Source organism: Marmota monax, unplaced genomic scaffold (assembly GCF_021218885.2).
Source record: "Marmota monax isolate L192 unplaced genomic scaffold, Marmota_monax_Labrador192_F-V1.1 WCK01_AAM20220418_F8-fsc00012, whole genome shotgun sequence".
NCBI lineage: Eukaryota > Metazoa > Chordata > Mammalia > Rodentia > Sciuridae > Marmota > Marmota monax.
Genome location: NW_026695227.1, coordinates 16,776,404 through 16,800,845, shown reverse-complemented (window position 1 = coordinate 16,800,845; position 24,442 = coordinate 16,776,404). Strand labels below are relative to the sequence as shown.

At 39.4% G+C, this 24,442-nt stretch overlaps 1 protein-coding gene across 1 annotated transcript in view; it reads left to right on the top strand.

Annotated features, from left to right (window-relative positions):
- Tmtc1 (transmembrane O-mannosyltransferase targeting cadherins 1) overlaps positions 1-24,442 on the top strand; it is a 268,042-nt gene that overhangs the window by 200,625 nt on the left and 42,975 nt on the right. The window contains exons 11-12 of the mRNA XM_046435417.2: positions 4,100-4,213; positions 18,991-19,134. Coding sequence (XP_046291373.1) covers positions 4,100-4,213; positions 18,991-19,134 — 258 coding nt within the window. The remainder of the gene's footprint in view (positions 1-4,099; positions 4,214-18,990; positions 19,135-24,442) is intronic.

Sequence of the window (24,442 nt, the reverse complement as noted above, 5' to 3'; positions counted from 1 at the left end):
CTCTCAAATCCCATATTCACCTCCTATTATGACCATTTTTTTGGAGGGGGTTCACCAAGGACTGAACTTGGGGGCACTGAACTGCTGAGCCACATCCTCAGCCCTTTGGTTGTATTTTATTTTGAGACAGGATCTCACTGAGTTGCTTAGTGATCCACTGGGCATGCACCACCACGCCCAGCTATTTTTACCTTTTTTTAAGTAATAGCACCTGAAATCTGTTCTCTCTGTAAATTTTTAATCTACAACACAATAAGATAGTCCTCTTGCTGTACATTGTATCCCTACACTCATCCCACATAACTGCAGGTTTGTGCCTTAAACCTAGCCCTCGTGTCCCTCATAACCATCATGCTATTGTCTGTTTCTATGGGTTTGACTTTCTTTTGAGATTTCACAGATAAATGAGATAAATCATGCACTATTTGTCTTTCTGTTTCTGGCACTATTTGTCTTTCTGAGGCCCTAAGTAACTTAGCAAGACCCTGTCTCAAAATAAAAAGGGATGGAGATATGGTTCAATGGTTAAGTGCCTCTGGAGTCAATCCCTGGAACAAAATAATAATAATAATAATAATAATAATAATAATAATAATAATAATAAGAAGAAGAAGAAGAAGAAGAAGAAGAAGAAGAAGTCGTCCAGAGATAACTGGAGGAAAGGAAAATTTTGTACACTGTTGGTGAGAATGTAAACTAGTGCAATCATTATAGAAAGCAGTATGGAGAGTCCTAAAAAAAAAAAAAAAAATGTTTTCCAACCAAAATTCAACAAAGTTTACACCATCCTAACATATTTCCCCAATAGATTTTCACAGTTCACATGGAATTTCCCTATTGATCTTTCTTTAAGCTAACAATTAAATGAAAATCTGTTGTCCGAGAGAGGTAGTACATTGAAGTATAATTGCCCAAAAACTTGATTCTCATCCCTGAGTTCTTCTTCATGCCCAGCTGTTCCCCTTTCAATTTTATCAAAATAAGATCCACAAGTTTTCTTTCTACGTAGCCCCCAAACCATTCATCCCCTACCCCCACCACCTCCCTCCAGGCTAGAGAACAAAATCTAGAACCAAACTCCTTGAATCTGAATTTTATCCCTGCCCCTCTCCAGCTGCATCCTCTTGTGCAGGTTAATTTTGTGAGGCATCTGCAGATGTCACACTGATCCTCTCCTGCCCCAGTGTTACCTTATGGGCTTCCCTAGGCAGATGGCCTCAGCTGTAGACAAGCATTCAGTGGAAAGTAAGACCTTTAGGCACAGCCATTTGGCACTGTGACAGTCTCAACTCTTGCTGCTGATGGGCAAGTACAGTGCCCTCCCTCATGGTTAAGAGCTAGGGCATTGGTGATTGTTACAGACCCAATGTTTATGTCCTCCAAAATTTATATGTTGAAGCCTTCACCTCCCATTTTGCTCTATTTGGAGATAGAACCTGTGAGGGAAGTGACAAAGTGAATGGAATCATAGGGTGGAGCTCCAATCCAATAGATCTGGTTCCCTTATGAGAAGAGGAAGGGACACCAGAGCCAGCTCTGGGCACACACACCTCCCTCGCCAGGAAAGGCCATGCAAGGACATAACTAGAAGGTGAGTATCTACAAGCCAGGAAGAGAGCTGACCTCAGAAACTGAATCAACCAGGACCTTAATCTTCAACTTCCACTTCTAGAATTGTGAGAAATAAATTGCTATTGTTTAAGCCACCCATGGGGTTTTGTTATGATGGACTGAGCAGACTGATACAGTGGCCATTTAAGCAGGGTTTTTAATGTCTCTGAGCAAAGCCTCATTTCCTGAACTGTGGAATATTTTTATCTGCATTTATTTTATAAGTCCTGTATTTTCCCTCTGCCCCCACTACTGTCCTTCTCAGATGCATTTATTAAAAAAAAAATTGGCACAGATTTAGTATAGGAAAGCATTGGATTTCCAATAAAACTTGTCAGTAGGAAGCCCAGCCTACAGTCATCTCTCTTGTATTGATTTATTTTTGCAGATAATTTCCAATTATTGGCGGGGAGAGGGGTGGGGGGAAAGCTATAAGTGAATGAAGAAAGAAAAATCTTGAATCATCCTCAACATTCTCCAAGGGTTGTTCTCCAGAGAATCATCTGCCATCACACCCTGCCACCTGCCACCTCTGCTTCCTCTGCTTCCTGAACATCTTCTACCATAGCCATGGCTGCAATTCTGACCATCCTTCCCCTCCTTCTCTCTCTCCCTCCCCCTCCTCTTCCTCTGCCCCCTTGGTGATGCTCTCTGCAACACCCTCACAGGTCTCTATGCCTCAGGTCTTTCCTCCTAATCCACTTCCACTGCAGCCATTGAAGTCCTCAGATGTTCCACTGTTGGTCTCATTTCTATGCTTCAAACCTGCCCTGACTCCCCAGTGCTCTTCCAAGAAACCCAAAGCCCCTTAGGGTCTCCCCATTCTCAGACTTACCTTCTCTGATCCAGCACCGCTGAGTTTCTTTCAGTCCCTCAGAAGCCCCTGCTCACCTTTCTCTAGGTCCTCTGCTTGAGGCATTGTGCTGCCTCTCACCCTGGAGCTTATTTACTTCTCCTTATCCCTCATCTCAGCTCTGCTGTGACTGTCCTGGAAATCTCCCCTGATCCCCATTCTGGGATGAGCCTCAGCTCAGCTGCTGTTGCAAGCCATTCTGTCATCACCCGCATTTCCTGATTCCCCAGTTTTCTCACCCCAGTAAGCTCCTGAGGGCAGGGACTCTGGCCACCTTCTGTCTCTAGTATCCAATTGGTGACAGTGTGTGGCACTGAATGGGCTTTAAATCAGATATTAAACAACTGTGCCAGGCTGGGGTTGTGGCTCAGTGGTAGAGCACTTGCCTAGCATGTGTGAGACTCTGGGTTCAATTCTCAGCACCATATAAAAATAAATGAGTAAAATAAAGGTTCATCAACGTCTAAAAATATGTTTAAGAAAAAAAAAAAGCAACTGTGCCATTTACCGAAGTTCAAAGAAATGCTTGCAGACTAATTTGATTATACCATCAGACCTCTGGAATGTGTCCCTTTTCAATGATTCTGCTTGGGCCTACATTTACTTTTAACTTTTCCTTTCATTCGTTCCAGCCCATACATAACCAGGAATGTGATAATTATCTCAAATAAGCTCAAATTTACTACCCACTATCGGTGAGCAATGAAGGGCCTCTCTGAGTCCCTGGGCACACTCCTGGGTCTGAAAAGGGTTTTCCTTGCAAAGTGGCCCTCCTAGTGCCCAGGGGGAAGCAGTGGCTTTGTGGACTTGCTGAGAGATGGGAGATACCCTTTCCTGCTAGCCTGGATTCCAGCATCAAAGGGAACTGGAATGGTGGGAAAGAAGAAAGGGGAAGAGGCAGAGAACAAAGGGAACCACCTGTTAGATCTCACCTCACCTCCTAAAGAGGAGGTAGTAGTTATGGGCTGTTGATACTCATTTTATGAAATCCATTTAATCTTTTCTTCCTTTGGTTCTTCGGTGTGTGCATGGAGCACTTAGGCATTTTCCATTGAGTTCCTGTGAATAAAAACACTGGTCCCTGAGGTAGACAGGAGAGGAAGAATGGATTTGCCCCGTATGTGAATTTGCACTGGAAGGATCTATCTGTGCTTTCCGTCATCCTCTGCAGAGTTTCACTTTACAGCAGCCCTGGGAGTACCACGTTTGCCCACTGCACCCTAGTTAGGACACTGGCGTGGTAATACAGGGTTACCTTTTGCCCTAATGTGCCCTCAGGTCTGTCATTGGGCTCTGCTGTGCTCCCAAAAGAAAGACCAAGGAGACATGGCAGGGCTTGCCCAGGCCTCAGGTGTGTCTCTAGAAAGAAGAAAGGTTCTATGTTTACCTGCCGAGGACATTGTTCTGGTGCCCAGTTAGCAGCTTTGTTCACTTGTGCACAACTTTTGTCTTTCCTAGAAAATAATATTGAGTAAATCATACAATTCACAAATTTTGGAAAAGCCTTATTTGAGGTGAATCCAACAAATGTTTCAGATACACACATTCATAAAACCATGAGTAAAATATGAAGGAATATCATAACAGTATTCTCTGTTGCTCTTAAAATAATTTTTTTTAATGTATCTGTTTTAGATCTGGAGTTCAGACTCTGCCCCACAATGCCAAGGTTCATTACAACTATGCCAACTTCCTGAAGGACCAAGGTCGGAACAGGGAAGCCATCTACCACTACAGAACAGCCCTCAAGTAAGCGCCTTGCAGGGAGGGCACCGCTATTGTGCTGTAAAGATCCTGGTTTATTTCACTCATGCCCTCCCGTACACGAGTGGTTATGGGTTTCTATTGAGGGTGATCGTATCCTTGGAGGGAGGATATTTCTTGGACTAGGAGTCTTTTGGCTCACTATTCAGTGCTGTTGTTAAGTGTGGTAACTCTGCCTTATTTCTCACTCAATGTTTTTTTGTTTGTTTGTTTTGTAAGTTTTTATTGCTGCCCCTTATTCAGTGAAGTAACACTCCATTGAATACATTTGTGCAAACAGGAGTTGGTTATTAAAAATGTATACTGGTCACTTTATAGGATATGTATGCCAGTGAATTCTCAATTGCATGTATATAGGAAGATACTTGAGTATAGAAATGAAACACTCTGGTGGGTATATTAAATCAAAAACAATGAGAAAATACTTGATCACCATGTTGGGAATATGTTAATTGTGTGTCTGTGTATGGTGTGTATGTGTGTATTCTCTAACACTGTTCTTGTGTTTTCCATTGGAAGAAAGAATACCTTTGATATGATTTTAAGGGAAAAGTAAAACTTTTAAGTTTTTTTGTAACCAGCAGTAGTCTGTGGGTACTCAGTGGAACTGAAACTCTGACTTTATGGATGGTTTTCTCTAAAAGTTCCCAGATAATAAATGTATTTAACTTGTAACATGTGGAGACATGATGTTATAGTTTGGATCTGGAATGTCTCCCAAAGGCTTCTGTGCTAAAGGCTTAGTCCCCAGCCTGTGGTGCTCTGGAATACATGCCCTTAAAGGAAGCAGTGACACCCAGGCCCTTCCTCTTTCACTTCTTCACCAGCGATAAGCTGAATAGTTTACTCCATTCTCTTTCCGGTCATGATGCTTTGCCTCCCCACACGCCCATAGCAATGGCACCAACCAGTGGTGGACCAAAACTTCCAAAATTGTGTGCCAAAATAAACCTTTTGACTTTATAAGGTGATTATTCAGGTATTTTGTCATTGTAATATACATGATAATTAAACATAGCCTTGGAATCATCAGTTGTTAAATAGAGCAAGGCAAATCCTTTCTTATTGAACACTACTGATGCTCACAGAAACCTCTAGAAGAGAGATTGATTCACATTTTGTTAAATTTTCTGAGACTGTTCCACTTTGAGACATGATTAAAATTCATATGCCAAGCAAATCATACTAAAGTGCCTACCTGAATTGTCTCAGGGCTTAGTTTGAAATCATTATTATATTCTACACAAGCATATTGTTTATCAATCAAAAACTTTTGGGCTTTAGGACCTGCTTACTTAATATTCAATATAGCAAAAGTTTTAAATCATATATATCAAGATTGTGATCGAATATTTTTTCAAATATTACAACAAACTGAGACCCAGAGCAATAATCGTAACCAAGCTTTTTTTGTTGAAGAATACTACTTATTCATTATGGACTAGAAGGTAATCTATAAGATTTAATAAAGAATTGCATTTGTTCACTGGAAGACAGTTTTCAAAATGTTTGCAATTCTTATTTCTGTTGGTTAGATTATGGTTTGTGTTTTTGCTTTTATATTTTCTTGTGTGTTCCAGATGTTTCACAGTGAACATGTATTGCATGGATTATGACCTTCATAATTAATTAATGTGTAATGCTTTTCGGTGGTATTCTTGAAGGGAGGAAAAGAACAACAAGTTGTCTAAAAAATACTGATTGGAAAAAAAATGTATCAGTCTCATAAATTTGTTTCATTATAACAGACGATTTCCTATCAAATTCAAATAGAAAAATAAGGTAGGCCCTGAGGCACAGTGTGAGCAAAGGTGTAAATTAAACAAAATTCTCTGGCAGTTGATTTTATTGAATTATAGTAGCTGGGTGGGTACTTCTGCTTCTTTCCTGTGAAACAATAAAAATAAATGTTTGTTCCAGCAATGTGCTTCTGGAAGAAATATATCCCTTGAGAAATGGGGAAAAACAATTAAAGCTATAAATGTACTGTCTAGTAATTAGTGAATTATTTAATGTTCTCAGACCAGATCCAAAATACTTATGAATAAAAATATCATTGTTTTTATGTGATTACCACTGGGATAAATATTCAGCAGAGGTGGATACTTTTTCTTTTCTTTTTAAATAAATTTCCACTCTTCATGTTAGAGAGTAAAGGAAAAGTACCAGGACTGTCCATCATTTTGATGATTATTTATCCTTAGAGATTGGAAGATTGCCCTTATTTTCGTAATGCTGTTTCTTTGTGGACATTGCTGAGTCAGGAATTCTTCTCCCTCCCAACTGCTCCACCCCTATACTTTATTTTTGTGTATCCAATGTTTTGTGTATTTCTTCACCGTAAGAAAGAGAGTGATTAGGGAAGTTCTAGGTTAAAGGTGAAATGACCTGAAATCAGTTCCAGCAATTATCTATGACTGTTGAAATGACTGTGCAGAGCCCAAAGGCAATGGTGAAATGAGCCATCAGGGTTGTATCTATAGAGATCTCTTTCTGGCTAACTTATCGTTCTAAAAATAACACTGTATTAAGTTGGTAATTATATACAACATAACTATTCTGGTTCTTTTAAACTGTATGTTTAAATAATGGAGTACTACTACTGACTTCTCTCTCAGTATATTTCATTTATTTTTTTTTCAGTTGTGCTAGAATAAATCTCCCCTGGAAAATGCTGCAGCCAAGATTATATATTCAGGTTAAGACCCAAATCATGAAAAAAGAGAATGAGAGGTCAGAACCCTTTCTTGAAATCCTCAACAAACGTTAGTGTTAGCTTTGCTTTGCTATGAGGAGTAGCTCTCTGTGTAGACCTATTATAGTACTATAAAGCTTTGGATTCTCTGTATAGGAGAATTAGACCACTACTAACATATTTGTCATCTGGCTCCAAAGCTTTCTGACCACTCAGTTACTGTGGAGAAGTTCCTGCCATTTCACCCCATGTGATGGGAATAAAAAGTCCAGAGACTGACCAACAATTCAGCTCTTTATGCACAAGATCTCCCAAGAAATGTCTCATCCAATAGACCCTAAAGGAGAAACATTAACCTGGCTTAAGTAAAATGCAGAAGTTATTGAATGTGTACTTAACCATGTATGTACATTATTGATTAGCTTAAAAATTCAGTTGAAAGTGGAGAATCCTGAAGCAAATTATGCACAATATTGAACATTTTATTTTATCCTGAAATTTCCAATGTATCTTCACTTATGGATCTTCTGTTGTCAAACCAAGTCCTTTTCTTGGAGTAAGAGACTACTGATTAAAATCTGCAAAAATCACATCCATAGTCCATTGCTATAATTGCCAGTTTTGTCAGTTTAAAGAGTAATAAAAAATTAAGGATACTTTCTGGGTATGGTAGCCTGTACTTGTAATCCCAGATACCTGAGGCAGAGGTTCACAAGTTTAAGGCCAGCCTGAGCAATTTAGCAAGACATCCCAAAATATAAAATAAAAACTACTGAGGAGGTAGATCAGTGTTAGAGCACTTGCCGAGCATAGGTAAGGCCCAGGGTTTAATCTCTAGTGCTGCAAGTTAAACATACTTAATTTGCAAAGTTAATTTGAGTAGACTATCTCAGAATTTTTAGAGTTTTGTTCTTCAGTCCTTTACAGTTCTCACATCGAAGACAACAGTATTTTGAACAACTTTTCTTTTTAGTATATATTTACTTATTTTATGTGGAAATACATCTCTTTTTTCCCACATATTTTGTCTGCTTGCAAAATATTTCATTGCAGTGAACACTACAACTGAAAAAAAAGTTAAACGCAACTGACTTTTTAAGTCATTAACTCCATACATGGGAGCTGAAGGCCCAGACTCTCAGAGAAAGTTTGCTAAGTTGTAAGTATCCACTTATATATTTTGGGATATATTTTATATATATTTTATATACTTAGGGAATAGAGAACATCTGGAAATCTGATGACACAATTAACACACTGTTCTCGGAGTTTTTACTATAGGTGACAGAGTCATGTAATCTGTTTTTCATCAACCATTTCATTTCCCTGCATGATTCAATTACTGGTTAGTTAAAATAGGTTGGTTATCAAGAACCCAGGGATGGAGAATAAAGTTTGCCTTTGTCCAGCACATCAGAAAGTCCTGTCCACGGTCCGCAGGAAACTGTCACATGTTCCACAGAACATTTGCTCACTCAAATGCCCTCTCCCTGCTACCCCAGTTCAGTAAGCCCCTGCCACACCCAGGTTTGCTGATGTATCCCAGGTGGGTGAGCAGCAGATGTGCAGTATTGTAGTCTCATAAAAGGGCTGTGATTCTCAGTCACCCAGGCAGCAGTGAAATTCTTTTCACAAGAATGTTTTCAATGTGAAATATACAATTAAGATTTCACTGGCACCACCACCCCAGAAATGCTGTTGGGGATACATTACCTATCCTAACGGTGGCTTGGGTGTGCTGGGGCAACCATGGGACCACTAGAGTGTGGCCTTGTCCATACCTAAGCAGTTATCGTATCTATAACTGATGTTTTAAACAAAAAATCCAAAAGCCAAGAAAGAACTGTTTCCAAAGGTGTTCAAAGTTCTGACCAGAGTATCTTCCATTGGCATAGCTAAAATTTTTAAATTATTGTTCCCTTTCTTATTTTTATTTTTGATATTTCATTGGCACATTACAATTATATGTAATGGTGAGATTTGTTGTTACATATTCATTCATATGGCGGCAGAACTAAATTTTCTTTTGTGCTCTTAATGCTTCTGTACAAAAGAAATCTCCACTCACTATTTGATTGGCTGACACATGGGAAAGGATAAAACTAAAATCTTTCTGACTAGAATGTGTTTAAGTGTATAAAATAGAGACTTGTCATGCTAATAGTGCTTATTGATCTAATTCTTTTGTATTCTTTCCTGGATGGATAACTGGAATTCTACAAGGAGATTCCATTAGACTAAGATAAGTGTGTGTGGAAACTGGAAATAATAAAGGAATGAGTATTGAAAAATGCCATTATCATTAGGGTCTAAAGAGATCTACCATGTCTAATTAACCACTATTCCCTGATGTGTTAGGTATATTGCTTTAATTCTTTTAAAAAATGCTGTATAAAGCTGGTGGGGTTTGAATATGTTTTTAAAATCGGGAGTCAAAGGGTATTTTAAAAAATCCTTCTTTGCACAGCCTATTTTGAATGAATATTTAAAATAACTCTCTTCTGACTACAAGTGGCCTTGGATACCAGCTGCTGTGTATTTCTGGAAAGAATTAAAATTCCGGTAACATTTGTTAGCCAGTTTTAACAAGTAGAGATGGATTTTTTTGAGCTGGTGGGTTTTTTTGTTTTGTTTTGTTTTCCATTTATAAAAGTATAGACTTGCTTTCCAATATCACAAATAAGTGCTTAAAACTATTTTTTTCCTCTTGTTGAAATTACATTCTTAGTATGTATGTGTATATATTTGTGTTAATTAAATTTGACAGGTTTATTCATTAAATTGAAGAAATTAACCATTATGTAGGAAAAATAGAATTCTAATCACTTTGTAGCCATGCTATGAACTGAACTTCAAAATGAAACCTCATCTAAAACTTTTCACGCTTTCTGGCTGACTGTTTTTTCTGTCATGTATCTTTTTTTTTTTTCCACGTAACTTGCTTAGGTACAGTTCCTCATGATATAGGTTCCAAGGCAGAGATTTTCAGACAGGAAGTTTACTAAGAATGTTTTCAGAAACAACAGGGAAGGAGGCCAGGGAGGCACCAGGATGGGGGGGCAGATTGGGGGGTTGAGATGCACTTGCAGCAGAGGCCTCTGTTGATCCCATGGGGAGCCCAGGAGCCAGGATAGCCCCTCAGAGTTGTCATGAATGGAGGCCAGAGATGAATTTTACAGCCTTTTATCAGCCAGGCCCTGTGCCCAGGATGCAAGCGCAGGCTCGGTGACAGCTGCTCTCTGGGGCCAAGATCAGTGCCCAGAGAAGAACTGAGCTGAAAGCTATCAGCAGACAACTCTTCTGGCACCTGGGGGAATAAGAGCCTCTAAGCTGAAGTGGGTATCTGGCTGGCACAAGACAGCATCCAGTACATAGGCTTAATTTATAACCTCTTATGTAGGATGAGTATCCATTATCCAAATGTTTGAGACCAGAAGTGTTTTGGATTTCAGACTTCCTAGTTTGGGAATAGGGATGCTCAACTTATATGAGTAAATATGTCAATTTAACCTGTATATGATTTAGATTTTCTTTAAAATGAGAATAGTGATGCTCTCTGCCCCCATAAGGTTGGAGTATCATAAGATAATTTATATAAAATGCTTAAAATGATATGTAAACAGCTCAGGAGGTGGAGGCAGGAGGATCATGAGTTCAAAGCCAGCCTAGCATGATCCTGTCTCAAAATAGAAAATAAAAAGGGTGTCAACTCTCATCTAAAATACTGGATATTCTCCTAACTGGTCTCCTGCCCTCAGTCTCCTCTCAACATAGTGGGCATGGAGAGGTTCCATTGCTAGCAGCGGCTCCTGCCTGACTCACAGCCTTCTCTATGTCCTGCAGTGTCTGATCCCTCACTTCCCACCACCTGCTTCCTACTACCCTTCATGTCCCCTCAGCTCCCATGTTGGCCCCAGGCACATGCCAGTCAGGTCATGTTCCTGTGTCTGGTTGGCAGTTCCTTCTTCCCAAACCACTCTGCCCCATATCCAAGTGGCTGCCTCCCTTTCTTCTTTCACAAGTTTCATCTTCCTATCACCTTCCCTGACCACCCTACTTTTTTTTTTTAATTTTTTATTGTGGGTTGTTCAAAACATTACAAATTTCTTGACATATCATATTCCACACTGACCACCCTACTTAAAAGTATAAGTGCCTCAAACATACTGTATTCCCCTTTGTTTCATATATTTCCGTTTATGACCCTCTGCCTACTTACCTATTAATGTGCTGTGTGTTATCCCTACAAGGTGAACCCCATAAGAGATGAAATCTTTATCCTTATTCTTACCATGAAGGACAGTGCCAGAAATGTGGCATTTTGCAAATATTTGCTGAATAATACGAAGCTACCCATGAACATTTGTGTTTTTAAAATATCTGAGTTACTTGATAAATTTTTAAGATTACTGTGATCTAAAAACTAAAAACCATCAATAGTAGATTACTTCTACTGAATTACTTCTACCAAACACATGTCTACTCTCAGATCTATATTTTCCTTTTTCTGGGTGCCCCATGGATGAGTGGTGGACTTGCAATGGTTGATTTCGTTTGTTAAGTTACCCAGGCCATGATATCTAGTCAAACATTATTCTAGATGTTTCTGTGAAGGTATTTTTTTAGATGAGATTCTCATTTGAATAAGTAGACTTTGAGGAAAGCAGATTACTCTCCATTATGTGGGTGGAGACTAACAAGAAAGGACTGACCTCCTCCAAAGGAGGGGTAATTCTGCCAGCAGACCCAGACTGCCGGGCTCTTCCCTGTGTCTCCAGCCTGCTGGCCTCTGCCGGAAAGTGAGCCAGGTTCCCCACAGTAAGTCTGTCTCTCTCTCTGCTCTGCTTTTGATTTTTTCTCCCCTAAGGCTGACTCCTCCTTTTGTGCTCAGGATTCCATCATTTCCAACTATTCAGAGATTTAATTTGTAATCCTTTCCTTAGAACCCTTTGCTTCTTCACCATCTATGGGTACTTTCCCACTCATACTTAAACACACTTTATTTGCTGCCCTCTTTATTTACTGTTATATTTTTTGATACTTTATGTTGTACATAATGGTGGGATTTGTTGTTACATATTTGTACATGCAAACAATATAACAGTATAATTTAAGTTGCTGATATCTCTAAATAAACATATACACAAGCCTCTCTGTATTTCTCCTTCCCCTCGCCTGCCATTCAGTCTTTCTTCTTTCTTGTCTCCTTCCCACTTTTCAAGTGGCAACATTTCCCAAAAAGTCACATTACATCACATCCTTACATTCCTCTCCTTACCCAACTCCCACCCCACTCTTGATAGTGCTCTCTCCAAGGTCACCAGCTACCTCCAAGCAGATAAATCCAATGGACACTGTTGTTCACTCCCTACCCTTAAATTAGTCTTTTTTTTTTTTTTTAGCATCTTGTATTTTAACATGATGGCACCATGCCGTGATGATTTTTCTGCTATTTCTTTAGATTCCTCTCTGACTACCAGGCACTCAATACAGCAGTTCCTTGCCCCTCCCCACCATCAGTGGGCCTTCTTTTCTTCTCAACCTTTGCTTTCCTTCTAAGAAAGAAAAAAGAGCTTTGACTGGTGTCTCCCATCTACCACTTCACCACGAGCCAGTTCCCACAGCCAGCCGCCCAGCAGACTGCTGACCATTTCCACAACCCCCCACCCCTCGGCTCTTCACTCTCAACCTGTCTTCTCTCCAGAACCTCGTCCTTGCCCTTTATTTTTCTCCTTTCCATTCTGTGCTGTAGTCAGAGTGAAATGTTTTCATTGGCCCAGTTCTCTGTGCTTTTGCCTTTCCTCTTTGGAGCACCTTCCTTCCTCCTGCTGCTTTTGCCCCTCTGTCCTGGTGACCTGTCTCCACCCAAAACTGTCCCTCCAGGAAAGCCTTGTCTGCTCTGGAAACCTGGCAAGTGCTGTGGGCCCTGCTCATTTGTTTCTTCCATGTGCTCCTCTCAGCTTGTCTCCCCTCTTTCTGCTCTGTCTGCTCTCATGGCAACACGTTAAAGGCAGTTGGCTTCTTGGGTCTTTTCTTTAGAGCAAGGACTCTTTCCCCTTTATTACTGTGGACCCTCAGCAGAGGACCTGGCTTATTGTAGGTACTTCGTAAATGTCTGTGGCCTCCATCACAGGACCTTTACATCAGAAGACAGCTCCACAAGCATTGTTTCTCCATGAGAGAACTATCCACTTGTGAGTTGGAACATTTCTGCGTTATACAGGTCTGTCCTATGCATTGCAAGGTATCAAATGTCCCTCGTTCCTGCCTGTTATATGCCAATGACTACCCCCAGTTTTTAATGTGGATATTCAGAATATGTGCCATCTGTCCTCCCTTTCTCTCTTGATGTCCTTGGCTGGCAGGTATTGATTAGGAATACGGACATTCTTATCCTGCCCACTATTGTGTCTTCTCTAAGTTAATCCATCAACCAGTGCACTCATGCTAGGAAGTGTTATTACAATGAGGATCCCAGGGGCACATTGATCTGTCACTCAGGAACCACACAGGACTTTGAGTCTCCTTATGACCTTGGATGTTTTTAAATTGCACGTGTCTGGAATTCCATTTGGTGTTGAGCATATTGGAAAAGCTTGGGGGAAATTGCTCTGCTGCCTATGGGGATCATTTGCTTCAGATGATGAAGGACTGACAGGCTTTGGAGTTGACACAGAACTTTCCTGCCTTCTCAGAATGAAGGGTTACTTGACCTTCACATCTGAGGACCCACGGTATAGGAGAAACTGATGGGTATAAGATGGATTGAGTGTTCACTGGGTTAGCAATGAAGAAATAATGGATGTTATCTTGACAGATGGGAGCAGGTCGAAGGCCATCGGCAGCAGAGAGGAGAATGATGTTTTGTTTGGAAGATGAAAAATCCATAGGCAGGAAGGAAAGCTGGCTGCTCCACCTGGCATGGGCTCAGTAGGGCTATGGGAGGAGCCAAATCAAGCCACCCGTAGATCCTGCATTTGGCCCCAAAGCAGAAAATGTATGTAGTGTAACAGGTGTGATAATGGATATTTTATATCCACCATTTCATTTGTTCAGTAGAAACCATTTGTTCACAGAGGTCAGTATGTTATTACCCTTATTTTTATAGAGAAATCAACTAAAGCACAGGCACAGCTAGAAAGTCACCCCAGGCTTCTGACTCCCCTTTAGTTGTTTTTCCACTCCAGCAAGGCAGCTTCCTATCCATCCTGCCACAGTCACCACCACGCTTCTGAGAAAGGCTGATTACTTCATTCACCATTTCTATTTAAAAGAGTAGAGAATGGTTTTGCCCAGTAAATTTCCCAATCACTAGAGGCAAGTTCTCAGGAATCAGGAAAATTCAGCCATTTAAAATGACTCATTTCCTGAGGACATCCGAAAGCCACGGTTTTACGCTACTTGGTCTTGGAAAATCAACAGGGTAGAGTTCTTCCGGATCAATCTTAGAGGTCATCCCTTGGGAGAGGTCAGACAAATTAGGTGGCCCCTCGTTGGAGAATGTGTCCTGTTTCTCTAAATTGCATTTGAGGTTTTATCCCCAAGGCTGTCTTTAGTGGATCAGAAGGAATACATTGAAGGGAGAATGGGTAGATAATATTTGCTAAGCGTTAATGGCAGTTTCAAACAATTAAAGAAGTAGACCACTAAAATGATTCATCTTACCTATGTGCAATTTAGTGACACAATGATTTGAATTTTATCACATGAAGAAACTTACAATATATGAGAGACTAATACAGTTGAAAATATGCTGTCAACTTCTGAAAAATTTAATCTGTGTATATTTTAGTCCAGTGAAATTTAGATTTTCTGGTTGGAATTTTTTTCCTAGTCATGTTTTTCTTTTGGATTCTTTTTTTCCTCAACAGGAAATAGAAAATAAACATCTGACCTTAGCATAGTTAACCTCAAATAAATTAATGGGTGGAATGAAAATCAGACAAATAAATCAGGGTGTGTATACTCTGAAAGGAAATTGCAGACTGTAGCACATGATTCAATATTATTTGAACAATGAAATGCCTTCCAGGCCATTCAAACAGTGAAAAATTCACAGCATCCCTAACTTTGAAACAGATTGTAAATTTAAATGACTGAAATAAAATATAAAGCCAAACTTTAGTCATATACATACATCTTCTGTGGATCTTTAGTTAAGGTTAAAACTTTAAAACACTAAACCAGAGAGCCCAGTCTTACACACTTTCTGAGTATTGTTAATTCTAAATATTTTCCATAAAACTGTGCTTTTCGAGATGCCATGACTATTTTGTATAGCAGTACACAATTTTTTCCCAATGCATAAGAATCTCTGTGGCCAACTTCCTGAGGGCTGAGTTTATTTCACTTCTATCACTGAGAACTATTTCATATAATTGGACAAAAAAAAACAAAAAGTAGAAATTATTCCAAATGGAAGCTCTAACTTGTAGCAATATATTTGTTTACAGAAGGTTGCATGACTCGTGTATCATTAGGAAAAAAGTAAATAAATATACAGGGACCATTCACCTTCTTGACATTTAAGAACACAGTGTTTCTGAGATATCTTTTTTTAAAAATTATAATCTAATATTTACTCAAAAATTATAATCTAATATTATTACTGTAAAAGAGTAGAGTAAGCTTACAGAATTTTGAAGGTTAAAATACAACAACTTATGAGAAAGTCCTTTCAAATGGAAAGTCCCATTAACTCATCCTTGCCTTCCATTTTTGACTGAGGCACTGCTCCCTCCCAGTGGCTATATCCTATTAACATGTTGTTGAAGTTCGTTCTTCAGAGATAATATGACTGGGGGAATGGAGGAGAATCATGTCCTGACTACCTATACTTTATGAATTCTGCTTCAGGAAATACCACTTGATAAAAATTTAGAACCCCTTAAATGCTTAAATGGCTGATGTTTCTCAGGAATCAGAATTACCCAACACTTGAAAAAGTTCTCTTCAGCTCCTAGAACCAGATCTCTATGTATCTTTTCAAAGGGGGAAAAAATAAACTTCTCCATACCCCAGAACTATATGACAACATAACATGGTTTCTCTATAATAAAATCTTAAGTTTAATTTATTGAAGTAATAATAACAAAGAAGTAGCCAGATAAAAAATCCCTGTAAACAATCCAAAAGAATGAACTAAGACTGTGCGAAAGAAAATCCAGTGAATATTCATGCTGGTCTTTAAAAATCAACCTGAAAAATCACTACTCTGCTCCAATTCAGTGAATCTTGAATTTTTTGTGGGTGGGAATGGGAATAATCTCCAACAGGACTTTTGTAAAACATACCTGTAGAAGTAAGTCAAGAAGGACTTAATTTACTCTGACAGTCAATGTAGCAACATAGACATTGCTTAAATTATTTATCTTTCCAACAGAAAATTCCCCTCCTGGAGATCTCAGGATTGCATTAGACCCAAGCTAATTCAAACACGAATTTATTTGAAAAGTCAACACACAAAATAAAATTTGTCCTTGCACAGCTCTGCAGTAAATAGCACTGGAATTTGTAGTTTAAAAAAAAAAAAATCTACATCTAATTTTCTAGATAATTTTTCCTGACCTGTGAAGAATCCTTTTAATGAAATTCTGCTTTGTTTCATAAATAATGCAATGCTTGCTGTGACTAGGTGAACCTAATTAGATAGTGAAAGGATATTACTAGCAGACAGTGCTATTACTGTGAATAAACAGTGTCTATACCTTTTCCAGTTAGAAGTCTATCACTGGTGCTCACAGTGACTGACTAAAGAGTAGTAGCAGTGTCCTTCTGGAGGAGGTGGGCTCTGTTACATGCAGCCTCTTCCCTGACTCTAGCTGGGCATGAAGACCTCTTCTCCTAAGCCTCAGGTTTCTAAGCTGCAGACCCATTCTTACAGCACAAGGCATATTAAAGACTTCATAATGCCTCTCTTGTCCTTACTTCACTTTTCAACACTTGCTTTGATTTCGAGAGTTCTGTGCCTTGTATTCTGTTTCTGTTTAGAAAAGAAAGTAAGTCATTTCTGTAGTCACTGAACTTTGAATGTACGTAGCTACTCATTTTCATAGCAGTGGGATCCTGAGTGAATGTGAAGTCTGTGGAGATGGGCTGAGAACCATCTGGAGAGGGCCAGCTGCTTGGCAGAGCAAGCAGGTGCCTTAGTACATAGGTGAGCCATCATGGAAGCTCTTAGGGAATTTAGACTGTCCTTTTCCTTAGTGTTTTCACCTCAGACATTTATTTGAAGGCTCCAAAGCCTAAACAAATCAGGGAAAGGAGGACACGTGTCCCCAATAGACTATTATTGCTTTCACAGAAGAAATGAGAAGCATGGAAATTGCTCTCACCATACCCACCAGACACCCCTTAAATCTTTCAGAAGTCAAAATATTTTGCTCAACATCAAAAACAAACAGAAACAAAAGTTTCTTGGGAAGAATTTGAGTTCTGGCCATGATGTGTTTTGCAGTCAATTCCAAGGAAATCATTGCACACAGATTTCCCAGGGTCCTTTCCGGAGCCTGGCGCTTCTTCTGACTTTGATTATAGCTCTGATCCCCTCTGATGGGATCTCAGAGAGAGTGCCAGGCACTTGTCTCCAGGATCTGAGGCTGAGTGCTCAGCCTCTGGTATCAGGGCCCCTAAAGTTTTTTGTGCTAATTAAATGTGCCCAGAGAGAAGCCACCAGGAGCCCACATGCTGGCTCAGTGTTTTTCTTTGGCCTGACTAACTCTATTTCTCCAACAGCCTCCAGAGCCAGTGTGAATAATTAGGGATTTCAAGCTTTAAGAAGATGTATTTGAACTGATTCTGTCCCTTATTCCTTGTCAGCCTAGAGAAGCCTGACACAGTGTCCTTCCTAGGAGTACTAGTTCTAAAAGATGTTCATAGCTGCTCTATAAGGAGTAGGGAGGTGTCAAATAAACAGGAATCTCCAAGTTGAGCAAAGAGAAAAAAAAAAAACTATTTAACTTGCCTTCCTTCACATTTTAATAAGGGCCCCTTCTGTCCCCAAATTAAATTGATCTCCTTAGTAGGTACAGAGCAGGGAGGCCAGAGTGGCATTTGACTATCAAGAAAATTGGCAAGTACAGATCCTAGTTTTATTACAAGGGCATTTTCTCAGCTTTTCTACATTTAAGCCTACTCCACAGGCTTATTCAGAACACTCTAGTGACAGCGATGGAACAAACCTATTAGGCTGCTAACTTATGTCTACTCCAAATGTATCAGAAGCCACTGGATTCTGCACTGACTTGGCTTCTTTATAATTCTGAAATTAATAATTTTATAATTAATAATGATTTATAATTCTGAAATTAAGTACCTTGATTCCCTTCCTTAATCAGCATGAATTTGGTCTACTGATCTACTTCCCACTCTCTTGGCGTTAACTTTTGCACATTAGGATGATGGTTTTCACTTAATTGTACATTATTTAATTTTTTTGATGTTTAAATGTTTTTAAGTGCTCTAGAGTTTCACCCCAAGAACTATCTCAAGCCAGTTGGAACCAAATTGTAGTAGGAGAAAGGAAATGAATGAAAATGGAAAAAGAATGTCAAGACAGAGAGTCACTTTGGAGTTTGTTTTTATGGGGAGATTTTATGCAGCATCCTTTCTCAGCCCCAGTAGTCTTGCTTACACTCCAACCCAGAGATGTTTATGAAGATCCCTCCCTACAGGACTCCCACATCTGTGCAAACAGCAGGCACTGCCAAGGCAGCTGGTCAGCAGTGCCACCAGCCAGAAACTCAGCACCTGAGCCAAGGAAGTTGAAAGTGACTATAGGCTTCTGAAGGACTAAAATTTATTTATTCCTGCTAGATTAGCATACTGTTTATTCTTTGTCTATCTGGGAGTTATTTGTCTATTCCTCTGTGTTTCGAATATGTGCTCCCCTTCCATACTTAGGGGCCTTCAGCTGCAAAAAATCTTTGACCATGAAGATTTGACACAGACTCACCATTAAAATAAAAGAATGCAATGTTTCATTGGGGTTGTGGCTTACCTGAGGGGAAAGAAGCAAACTGTGCCTGCCCAACTTAGGAGTCATGGTTTCCTATTTCCACTTTTTCAGATTGTATCCACGGCACGCAAGCGCCCTGAACAACCTTGGAACGCTGACGAGAGACACCGCAGAGGCAAAGATGTACTATCAGAGAGCTCTCCAGCTCCACCCGCAACACAACCGCGCTCTCTTCAATCTTGGGAATCTCCTTAAGTAAGTGGAACACACACCATTGATCAGGTGGCTTTGTGATTTTAAGAAACCCTTTCTTGCTGGGTATAGTTGTACAAGCCTGTAATCCCAGCAGCTTGGGCGTCTAAAGAAGGAGGATCCCAAGTTTGAGGGCAGTCTCAGCAACTAAGCAAGGCTCTCGTGATTTAGGGAGACCCTGTCCTCCCAAAAAAAGGGTGGGGGCTGGAGATGTGACTCTGGGTAAGCCCCTCTGGATTCAGTCCCTGGGAACCAAAAAAAAAATTAGAACCCTTCCCTTCTTAATATTCAGGTCTTTTCCTGTTGTCACCTTTTCCTAGAGGTGAATAATTAGGGTTTTTAAACTTTGGGAAGCATAATATTCATCACAATTAATTCTATGTGTTTCCCAGAGTGTCTTTCTGGAAATACTGGTTCTAGGAGATGTTTGTAGAGTATAAAGAGATAGGGATTGGAAAGGGTTATATGGCCAAATAAATTTATGATTTGCTTAATTAAGCAAAGATAGTTCTTTTATTACAAGAAGCTGTAATGTGCTGATACGTCTTATGAATCTTTAAGAAGGAAACTCGGACAGACACAGCATTTTTCAAAGTTTTTTTTTTTTTTTTGCTTGATAAGGCATTTCCCAAGATACATATTATATAATATGCTTTGGGAAAAGCAGCGTTCTCTAAAGATGTAATTTAATGGCATATGCACAATCCCAGAGGCATGTCTGGGATTAGTAGTGGTGACTTTTGGTCTTAGGAGCAGCTCTCGGCCATGATCACTGATGTTCGATTTTCACTCACTGTCCACATAAAGGTTGGCAGTGTGATGAGTATCCTTTTGCATCTTTTGTTTTATTAAGGTAAACTCTAAGCATGTGGGTAATGGGCCGGACAATGATAATAGTAATAATAGTAATAATGGTGGTGGTTATAGAATATAGCTCTAAACTTAAAATTTTTTAAAAATCAGAAATTGAAATTTACAAGGTGAAAATGGCTGGAATCAGAGGTAGTGATATATTTACCTGGGTATCAGAAGGCTGTCACTCCACATGCTTACTGAATAGGCTACTGAGCATGTCTGACTTCCTCTCCAGTACTGTGCAGGCTCATGGCTTACTTTGTTCTTTTATCCTCTTCCTAATAGGATGGTCTTCAGTGTCTCAGTAACACAGTATGATGTCTCTTCCTTACCTTCCTGATTGCTTGTTGACTTCAACATATTTATGCACATGTTAGTCCTTTCTATTAATGTGTGTGTTTATTTAATCTCATTTGAACAGAAGCATTGGGGTGAGTTTATCACAAAATAATCTGATATAATATGAGCTGATAGGTGCCATCTAGATCTGAAGGTTTTTGTTTACAAATGGCTTTATCTGTTTTGTTCCATGGTACACACCTGTAATCTTATCAGCTTGAGAGGCTGAGGCAGGAGGATCACAATTTCAAAGCCAACCTCAGCAATGGCAATTCAGTGAGACCTTGTCTCTAAATAAAATATAAAATCGGGCTAGGGGGCTGGGGATGTGGCTCAAGCGGTAGCGCGCTTGCCTGGCATGCATGTGGCCTGGGTTCGATCCTCAGATGTTGTGTCTGCCGAAAACTAAAAAATAAATATTAAAGTTCTCTCTCTCTCTCTCTCTCTCTCTAAAAAAAAAAAAAAAAAAAAATTGGGCTAGGGATGTGGCTCAATGGTTGAGTGCCCCTGAGTTCAATCGCCGGTATCCCCCCCGCCCACAAAAAAAGAATGGCTTTATCCATCTATTGGAACACAAAATCAAGAGAATACTGAGAATACTATCAAATAAAGTGAAAGAAATAAAATATAGATCAACAATAAATTAATAAACTTTGCTTTTTAAATTAGTTGACATTGTCAAAGTCTGACAAAAACTGAGAATGATGAAAACCAACTGAGAATGAAGAGAGGTACAACTGCAGCAGGAAAAAAAGAAAAAAATCACTGCTACTAGGAAGCTTCCTTTAAAAATAATAACAAATCAGGCCAGGCGCACGGGTGCACACCAGCCATCCCAGAGGTTGAGATTAATCTCAGTGGATTAAAATAATGTTAATAGCTAATATTTACGTATTACCTTCATTCTACATGGTATTATCATCCTTATCCCTATTTTATAGGTGAAAAAACCAGGACTCTTTTAGAAAACTCTCAAGACCTTTATCTGGGCTGTGGCCAACCTAGGATTGAATCCCTCTCTTTGGATTCCTTGTCCTATTTGCTTTCTATTCCCTGTATTTCTCAAATAGTTCTATGACCCCAAACTGCACAATATTAAACTATTTAATGGCATGCAATTGCCTAACTGTCTTTCCTAAGGAAATAGTAAAGTTGGTTTATGATGCTGAAATTGCATTGCCAAGTGACAGAGAAAGGTGACCCGGAAAACAGCAGGGCTAATCTACATTTAGATAGCTCCGAACTTTACTTCTACGTACCTTAATATATTTCTGAACCAATGGCAATGGGTCAAAAGCAAGAAAAGAATAAGAATATTCTAAATATGGTATGACATGATCTATTTTACTATTTAAGATTTATACCCTCTTTGTCTCTTGAGATAATGTTGGAATTATTACAATTCACTTTTTAGAACTGTATCTTTTCTTTTTAATAATCTAGAAGTTAATGCTCATTCTAAGAACCTAAGTTATCAAGCAGCTTAGATTTGCTCTAAGAGGAAAGCAGTGTCATTATTCTTGTTTTATAAACAAGGATCTTAAGATTGGAAGATTATGTGACAAGGTTCCTCTTCCATAAGGCAAAAGAATGGAACTTGGGTCTGTCTGACCTGGTACCCCTGACCTTAAGCACCATACTTTAGTGCCTCCTTGTGGCCCAGCTCTAAACTGCAGAGAGCCTAGAGCAGCCCAGTAAAAATACAAGGAGTCAAGCAAGTAATTTAAAATTCTCAAGAAGCCATATTTTAAAGCATAAAAAAGTAAGAGAAAGTTTAATAATACGTTTTATTTAACCCCAATTATGATTTTATCATGTAGTTAATATTTTTAAAAATTTTAAATTTATCATAAAATTTAAAATATTAATGCATTCTTCTTTATACTAAGTCTTTGAAACCTAGTATCTGTTTTACACTTATAGTCTGTCTCAGCTTAGCTGTCTATCTCAGGCTAGCTGTATTTTAAATGTGCAACAGCAACATATGGTCAGTAGCTATTATATTGAACAGTATAGACATTTAATAATCTTGACTTTGAGAGAAATATGAGACTTTGTTCAGGCCAGAAGGTCTAAATAAGATGTGATTCTGTCAGAGAATCCTGGCAATATTGCAGCAACTCATTTGAATTCTTGGAATTATATGACAGACAGCTTTTCACAGCAGTAGACTTTACTGAGTGTTATCCAAATATATTTGGCCTCTTTCATGCCTTTTCATGGGACTTGGAAGCTAACCTATTATGATTCTGTGCAGCACATTTACAGCGTGAGAGATTGATAAGGACCAGCTTTCCGTGCCAGCATTCTTAATTTCTATTAATTATTGTTGGCTTTGCTTAGAACCTAAAACATCCAAAAAGAAGAAGAAGGAGGAGGAGGAGGAGGAGTGGGGGAAGGCAAGAGAAAAGAAAATAATTTGTAAGAATAGCATGAAAACTTTATAGATGAACAGAGCAGAAGTCCTTGATGGCTCAAGAGAATGTAATAGAATATTTAAATTAGAGATATAGGAAAATATTCCTGTGAGTGATTAAATAGTTGCTTGTTACTAAAGCAGAAGATTAAAAGAACTTGTTAAAGAATCAGGTCATACCTCCCCATTACCACCACTACCTGCCATTCACATTCAAGGATAGGGGTGTTAGAATAAACCTGTTAATCAAAACTAAGAGGGAAAAATGTAATAGAATATCCAATAATTGAACTATATAAATGAATTTGATGACAACATACATTTTTACACTGTTCCTGAAGAAAATGGAACTTCTAAAGAAGTCTAGGACCCAAAAACAAGGATACTATTATCTTTATAATAAATTTGAATGTTTAGGATATGCTTCCCCACCATGTTGGTATTAGCCACACACCTTTTTTTTTTCTTCCATGAAACAAAATTTTATACATTCAAGATAATTCTGTCCTCCACTTTTTAACTGCAGCTCCAGAGTGCGCAAAATACCAGTTCAATGGATAAAGAATGCTTTACAAAGCCCTTACTGCCACCTGAGAACATCACCTGTGAGTGGCAAGTGCTGTGCTCCCCAACCACACCCATAGTGACCTGGTAGTCCTCAGGTTACTTCCCCCTTATCTCTGGTCCCAACCCACTACACTTTTCTTCCCCTCATTTCTGTCGGTCTCATATCTGTCTTGTCCCCATCTTGCAGCTTTTTTTAAAAAATATTTTTAGTTGTAGATGGACAAGATATCTTTATTTAGTTTTTATACAGTGCTGAGAATTGAGCCCAGTGCTTCGCCTGTGCTAGGCGAGCGCTCTACCACTGAGCCACAACCCCAGCCCCCATCTCGCAGCTTTTTAAAGCTCAGTTCACCACGTCTGTCCTCAACACTACCAATCAGCACTATTTTGTACATTCTTCTAGGCTATCAGGCTCTGGAGCTCCAGGGCAGTGACTGGCACTTGCCAACCTACACTACCATCTTCATTAGTTCAGTAATTCTGGTGATCACCCAGTTCTCCTGCTTCCTTCTCTCCAGCGCACTTCATTTCTGTTCCACAGTGGTCATTCACCAACATGGCCCTGCCATTTTCTAACCATGCAGACCTTTTGGTTCTCTAGTACCTGAATTCTGAAACATTCCTCTTTGACCTGGACCCCTTACCTCTGCTCACCCTCTTTCTCCCACTCTCTCCTTACTACTTCAAAGAGGTTGTAATTGTGACCTATCACCTCCTAGCTCTTCTCTGTGCTCAGTTGTCTTCTTTACCTTCTGTGGTATTATTCTCCTCTTATTTTCTCAATCCTATTCCATACTGTCCTTAGAATCTCTGTTCTCTGATTTTTTTTTTTTTTTTTTAGGAGAAGGGATACCAGGGGATTGAACTCGAGGGCACTCAACCACTGAGCCACATCTCCTGCCCTATTTTGTATTTTATTTAGAGACAGGGTCTCACTCTTGCTTAGCATCTCGCCATTGCTGAGGCCGGCTTTGAACTCAACATCCTCCTGCCTCAGCCTCCCGAGCCACTGGGATTACAGGCATGTGCCACCACGTTTCTGTTCTCTGATTTTTATGTTCATAATTTATAATCCCATCTCTGATACATCTGATATATTTTAAGAATGTGTGACATGCCTCTTTCACACCTTGA